Source organism: Hemitrygon akajei, chromosome 15, assembly GCF_048418815.1.
Source record: "Hemitrygon akajei chromosome 15, sHemAka1.3, whole genome shotgun sequence".
Classification (NCBI taxonomy): Eukaryota; Metazoa; Chordata; class Chondrichthyes; order Myliobatiformes; family Dasyatidae; genus Hemitrygon; species Hemitrygon akajei.
This window is the reverse complement of record NC_133138.1, coordinates 65,940,342-65,947,790: the sequence shown is the minus strand read 5'-3', so window position 1 is coordinate 65,947,790 and position 7,449 is coordinate 65,940,342. Positions and strand designations below refer to the sequence as shown.

Below are 7,449 nucleotides of genomic sequence, written 5' to 3'. Positions count from 1 at the left end.
ATGCTTCTCCAAATGTTCATAAATCCTGCCTCTCAGTATATTCTCCATCAACTTACCAACCACTGAAGTAAGACTCACTGGTCTGTAATTTCCTGGGCTACCTCTACTCCCTTTCTTGAATAAAGGAACAACATCCGCAACCCTTCAATCCTCGGGAACCTCTCCTGTCCTCATTGATGATGCAAAGATCATTGCCAGAGGCTCAGCAATCTCCTCCCTTGCCTCCCACAGTAGCCTGGGGTACGTCTCATCCCATCCTGGTGACTTATCTAACTTGATGCTTTCCAAAAGCTCCAGCACATTGCTTATCATGTGGACAGCAGGGACTTGGCATTAATGGTCGAACCTCAACTGACGAAGGTCCTCACCTTATAGTGGAGATCTGAAGGCAACTGCAGTATAGAAACAACAGTATTCCCTGGCCCTTAATACAGTGCAGTGAAGGAATCAATTCTCTTTTGGGAATTCATAAACTGAGCCTCCAAGGTGCACTTGAACATAGAATTCCAAAGACACGCTATCCTATGGATGCAAACCATTCTTCTCATCTTGGCCCTGAATGGCTAATCCCTTATTCTGAGTTGGTGACCCCCTTGTTCCAGACACACCAGGCAGAATCTGTAACAATCATACTTTGATGTTTTAACACGATCTACTGAACAAGCGCAGGACAATTAGAAAGCAATGGTACAATTGATCTGAAAGGTAGACCATCTTTGACAAACTTGGTGTTTTTGTTTGAAGTTGAATGTAGAAGATTGGATAACAGAGAAACCAGGGGATGAGATATAATTTGACTTTTAAAAGACTTTGAACAATCCCTCACAAAAGATTATTAATTCTGTGGACTGGAAATGATAAATTGCTGTAGATTGAGGGCTGATTACTGACACAAAACAATAAATGTATCAGTTTTGGTTGTCACTACTGAAGTGCCGGAGTACAAGTGCTGAAGCCCCATCTGCCCGTTACGTATATCAATGATATGGCTGATGGTAGCACAGTGGATTCTTGTTAATTGGGGCACATTGGGACCAATACATTTTGGTCCCATTACGTGTCTACTCCAATCAGCCAAAGTTTCATGCAAATATTTAAAAAGGTATAAAAGAAAGACAGAGTACAAATTATGTACTTAAATGAAATACAGAATAAGTTAGAACATTACCAGTACTTATCACAGTACTATAAAACTGTGTATTTGTCCCGAATAGTTATCGATGGAGGAAGTCATCCGCGTTGCGTTCTTTTGACTGTAAATGAACAAAATCAGCACAGACACCTAGGGCAGATAATGGACTGCTTTCATACAATGCTATTGATGATTGCTTCCTCTAAATCTTCATTTTCATTGTAACATTCAAGATCATTGTCAATACGTTCAAATTCCTCACAGTTTCTAAATTGATGAAGTATTGAGATAGTTTCTTTTTCACTCCCGAACATTTCTGACATCTCTAAGCTGGAATGCTTCAAACTGCAGCGAGCAAAACCATTCTGAATTGTCTTACTGCTTATTTCTCGCCCACCATCAGTGACAACAATCGCTGTTTTTATAAACACCAACACACACACAACTGGTGCTAATTAAAAACTGTTCACTCGAAGCACAGTGTTGTGCCAATGGCCACGCAAGTGCACACAGCTGACCGCTAGTTAGAAACTGTTGGGCAAGTTTCCTGCCCCAGAGTCCCAGATTAACAGAGGGAAACATGGCTATTGTATTAGTTAGTTTTTGTTCTTTAAAAGTTGTCCCAAATAAGTGACCCCCTCCCAATTAACCGATGGCCCACTCTATATCCAAGTTTATTTATGATACTAAGCTAGGTGATTGTGAGGAGGACACATTGAAGCTAAATGAAGATATTAACAGCTCAGTGAGTGGATGGACAAGTGGCAGATGTTATATTTTGTGAAAAAGTGGTGGCTAATTTGAAAGAAAGAAAACCAAAAACAATTTAGTTTTTAAAATGAGAGATTGTGAGACATTAGTATGCAGAGGAATGTGGGTTTCCTTGGCACAGATCTTCCCATTTTAAACTCAATATTGAGTTAATTGTCATTTGCACAATTACAGGTATGCACAGGTGCAAGTAAAAACACTTGCAGCAATATTACTGGCACACAGCATCCTATAAGCAGCATTTACTAGAAGAAAAAACATGAATTAAACATGAATTCTACAAAGAACTGAATTGGAACCAAAAAGAACCCTAGGTCCATTTTAAGGCAAAGTGGTCATAGTAACAGAGTGCAAAAAGTGTTCACTAGATTGTTCTTGAGATGTGGCGGGAGGAATTCAGGAGAGATTAAGGAATTTAGGCCTATAATGACTTTAGTTTAAATGGAAAGGGAGATCTCATTGAAATAAACAAATTCTTATGGGCTCGATAGGACAGATCTTATAACTAACTGCCCAAACAATGCACAATACTTTAAGGTGACACTACTTCTCTCTCTAGCATGCCTGCATCTTCCTTCCATAAACTCATTCTGTTTCTGAGATCCACTTTCTTTTCTCTTGGCTTCTTCCTTTCCATTACTAAGCTCAACCACTCTTTCCAGCAGACTTTAAACTAATGTTGCGAATGATGTTCTCTTCTCAGGCACTATCCTTCAAATCTGTCCCCACATCTCCTCTCAAGAACAATAATCTTTGACCCAATCACATTTGCAAACTTTTGTTTCATCACCAAACTTTCCTCTCTAATGTACAGTACTTGATCATGTGAGTTTCCTAGATTTGTGTCCATCTTTGCCAGGAGAGCACACTGAACTCTTCCATTCAGAGTGCTTACAGTACAGTATAGAACGGTCTCTCTGTTGGCCTGCTCTTGACCTATTTTCTGCATCTCCTCTACAATATTTCAAGAAATCAATGCTTTTCCAGTTCTGCCTCTTGAATGTCTTCACCTTTGAAGAAAGTGGTAAAAACTGTTGTCAATTGAACTGTCTGATATTGTTCATCTAAAAGCTGTTGCAATTTTGTTTTAGATGTGTCGTAGAAGTATAAGATTACATTGTTGTTGAAATCAAAATAAATACTTTTTAAGGATCTATGTATCACCTGCAAGAACAACTGTTGAGGTGTTGGTGTCAACAAAGTAACAGCTTCTTTCTATTAATGTTTAACTTTCTGAAAACCAGCTTGAAGCATCAGATTGCTGAACGTTCAAATATCAGCGAAATCTCAGACAGTAAATCTTTAGAGCAATGGTGGTTCCATCCTTCCACTAGAAAGAGCTATGTGCTAATGTTTATTTTTGATGATGTTGCGCTGACCAACTTGTTAGGGTCTGGCACAGAAAAATGATAATCGTATATTAAAACAATATTAGTATTTTGAAAATCCAATTCAAAATTGTCGTTGTTTATTTAAAGAGGGCAAATAGAATTAAAAATTCTATTTGGAAAGCTTGAGTCCAACTCACGGAATCCAAATGTGCGGGGTGAGGGAGCGCGGTGCGCATGCGCGGCGGGGGTTCGGGCGGGAATGATTGCACGTGCGGGGTGTTGTCCGGTCCGGCCCGGCCGCAGGGCGTCGCGCAGTCAATGGCGTGGGCGGAGGGGGCGGGGGCAGGGGCAGGGGCAAGGGCAAAAACAACAACGGGAGGGAGGAAAGCCTTCAGCGCCGTCTATGTCAATCGCTTCGGCAAACACCCATCCGGCTCGGTTATTGAGTTCGAAGGAAAGGGCCCGAGGAGAGAGAACCAGCGACGTCCCGCTGCCCGGGCGCAGGCTGCCGATCGCTCCCCGGGGGAAGGCGCACGTCTCACGGCAGCTGGTGGCACCGAGCTGAGCCCGGAGGTCGGCCCGAGAACCCACAGTCGTTGGAAACGGAGTCCGGAGGTCGGCCCGAGAACCCACAGTCGTTGGAAACGGAGCTCTTTCAACCCGCCACCCCCTGTTAAGAGCCCCAGGTTACCGCCGGAACAAGCGGAAACAAAGATGCCGAGTGATGAGCTTTTAACTAAAACTGACACCAACTCTAATACTAGTAAGGATACTAATCACGGTTGAGTGCAATTTTAAACTAATTCATACGTCGCGTTAAATTATTCATCTTCTGAATGCGAAGTGCTTTTTATTGTGTTGGAATTCACGGTTGAGTAGCAATTATTGCCCATGCGGCAGAGATGTGTTTGCATTGCTGATGAAGGTACTTCCCCTGAGTTGTTTGGTTGGAAATTCCAGGGTTTGGAAGCAGCTGAAGAAACAAAAGTACACCAATCAGCAGAGGATGCAGTCTGCTGGTGGGTGGATTTTCCCAAGGACCCGCTGCATTTATCTTCCTGGTGATAGAAGTCATTAGTTTGGTAGGTTCAGTTAGTATAGCCTTCGGGCGTTTGGTAAATTGTCCACGTTGCACTTCTATTATGTTGGTAGGGGATAGAGTGTTTGGATTGAGGGATGTGGTACTAAACAAGTGGGCGGTTTTGTCCAAGATACTATCTTGTCAATTTGGGTAGAGACCTTGAACGAATATTTTGCAATTGTCATGGCAGAAAGTAAGGGAAAGGAGGAACTTAAAGCTGCCACTCCCTAGAGAAAGAAATACTAAGCAATGAGACTAAAGGCCGAAATGACTCCTGGACCTGATGATCTTAAATTAATTACTGACTGCAAAGATGGTGAATACATTGGATGCAATCTCACAGAATTCCCTGGATTCTGATGTGTGTGTGCCAGCAGCTGTATCTTGGAAAGGTAATTTGCAAGGCATTTGATAAAATACCCCCAAAAAAGCTTACTATCATGAAAGAGAGTAGCTGATAGAAAATGGTGATAAATGAATAAAGGGCTCATTTTCAGTCTGGAAAAGAACATTAGTAAAAGTATAAAGCCCATGAAACTTGCTCAATTCCTAAATATGATTATGGTTGGTGGAATCTTGGTCTTGGCTCCAATGCATTTTGACTCCATTATAGATAACACGTCTGACTATATGCTTTGAACATATTCAGTGATTTAGCCTCCAGACCTCTAGGGTAGAGAATTCCGAAGAGTTAGAACCACCTCAACTCACCACTTATAGGTGACCTCCTTTTTTCTGAAACCATGCTTCCTTGGTTCAGATTTCCCAATGAGGAGAAATATACTCAACAAGTCAAGATAAACTTCATTACAATATGTTAAATCCTGACGGCTCTTGACAGAGTGGATAGAAAGTTGATGCTTATTTTTGTGGGAGAATTTAGAATTGGAGGGTCACTTTTTTTCAAAATAATAAAACCTATTTAAGACTTCCCAGAGAAAGAAATACTAAGCAATGAGACTAAAGGCCTTTTGAGGGTTGTGTGGAACTTTTTAAAGGGAAATGCAAGCTGAGTCTTTGAACAGTTTTACTGCAGCAGTGAATGGATTTTTGATCAGGTTGAAAGGCTACTGCATTATTGAGTAAAGGCCTAACCGGAACAAATTTTACTGAGCTGACTCCTTTACTCATGGGTCCACGCTGCAATACTATATTAAATTCTAATTTCCTTATTTTAGCAAGTAGTTCAGAGAGACTTCACTAAGTTGGCTTTTGAGCTAAAGGGGTAGGCTATTCAAGGTGAAAACGAAGCGTTTCTTTGGTCTGGAACTTTGAGAATTGAGAATTTTCTACTTTACGAAGGGAGCCTGTTATTGAATATATTCAAAGCTGATGTATTTTTAGACTCTGGAGGGCTTGCTGGTATAAAAATGGATAGTAAAATGGAATTGTGACAAAACTCAAATCAGCAATGATCTAAGTGAATGGTGACCTGCATCTATTTTGTCTACTTTAGGATTATGATGGACTCTAATTTTAGCATCATCTACAATAGACTCACTGGTTCACTGGTTAGTTAATAGGATGGGAACAGTTTGATAATGTTAAGTAGTCCATTTTATTTCTTCCCACGAACTAGTAAATTCTATTTTCTGCCATGGTAAAGATCAACTTACACAGCTTAAATTGGAGATCAAATATGGCACTTATTTCTCCTAAGAGATACAGACTTAACTCTCTTCTCAGATTTCTTCCTCTCCAGCGCTTTATTTCTCCTATTCACCGGATTTCATATATCACCTTGCTAGCCACCTTCCCCTCCCCCACCTTTTTATTCTGGTGTCTTCTCCCTTCCTTTCCAGACCTAAAGAAGGGCCTCAGCCCGAAACGTTGACTGTTTGTTTATTTCCATAGATGCTGCCTGACCTGCTGAGTTCCTCCAGCATTTGCAGAAATTCGTACGTAAACATAGCACTTTCTGAGTTTGTATGCTTAAGAGTATTGAAAATAAGACTTGTTAAAAATTAGTTTGATTTTAAAATTTAGCTGGTATTAATTGGCTTGTTCCAGTACCAAAAAAAAACTTGAAAATAAAAATAATTATGTTTGGTTTAAACACAAGCAATCTGAAAGCATTCTATATGGAAAAATTAAACTAAAAATTCAGCTAGGAAGGTGTTGATATCAACTTGAAGAATTCTATTATAACGAAATAAAAATACATTTGAAATGCACAAGTACTCCAGCAATTAAAATATTCTTAAATAATACAGCAGCCATAATATTATTAACATTAATCATGTTCTAAAATGAAAACTACTATTCTAATTTTCATCATGAAAAGCAATAAAGGTCTGATTTTAACCAGTTTTAATAAGGATTAGGATTCTTGTGCATTTCAGAGTATGATATTAATGATTTAAAATATCAAAGTATAGACTGTACTTTTTTTCGTTAAGTGTCAGCTGTGACTCGGAGGTAGAACATTTGACACTAAATCAGATGACCTTGTCCCAATCTAAAATGTTAGACATGGAAATGTAGGATGATATTCCAGGGAATTACTGAGGAAGTATTGTAGAGGTGCTATCATTCTGTGTTAAGCCAGCTTCTGAATTGAAGGCAAAAGATCCCATTTTAGTGTATGGGCGAAAAAACTTATTTTGTCTTGGTTTTCAGTAATTGATAAATGTCTATAAATGAACAAAAATTAAAAGAAAATCTTGTCATTATAACATTCTTGTGCATAATGAGCTTCTTTTGTATATATTGGCTGCTGCTTCTCCTACATCGTAAAAGCACAGCTGTATTTGCAACAGAATTATACGTCGGCACAGAATAACATAATACATGTCCTTATATGGACAGCAAACCTTTTTAAGATACTATTTCAACTGACTTAACTGGAGAAAATCTATCTTGAGTGCTGTTTGTATATGTGAAAATATAGAATTTCGTATTTGAACTCTCATTTATCTTGTGATAGTCAAAGGAATTTATCTTGAGATGTATAAGGATTGTTTTAATGTACTTGGGGTTCTTAATGTATACAGTGCAAATGTTAATTACATAATACAGTAACTAATAGTGGAAATTATATTTACATTAAATATCAACATTAATGTTGCACACAGTTCTCACAATAATTTTATTTCAATCTGCAATTCTGTCCTTAAAATTTAAACCTTAGAGAA

General features: G+C 39.1%; 1 protein-coding gene across 1 annotated transcript in view; it reads left to right on the top strand.

Annotated features, from left to right (window-relative positions):
* The first annotated feature begins 3,468 nt into the window (after positions 1-3,468).
* Positions 3,469-7,449, top strand: part of LOC140739076 (uncharacterized) — a 28,803-nt gene continuing 24,822 nt past the window's right edge. The window contains exon 1 of the mRNA XM_073067023.1: positions 3,469-3,997. Within this exon, the coding sequence (XP_072923124.1) occupies positions 3,469-3,997 (529 nt within the window). The remainder of the gene's footprint in view (positions 3,998-7,449) is intronic.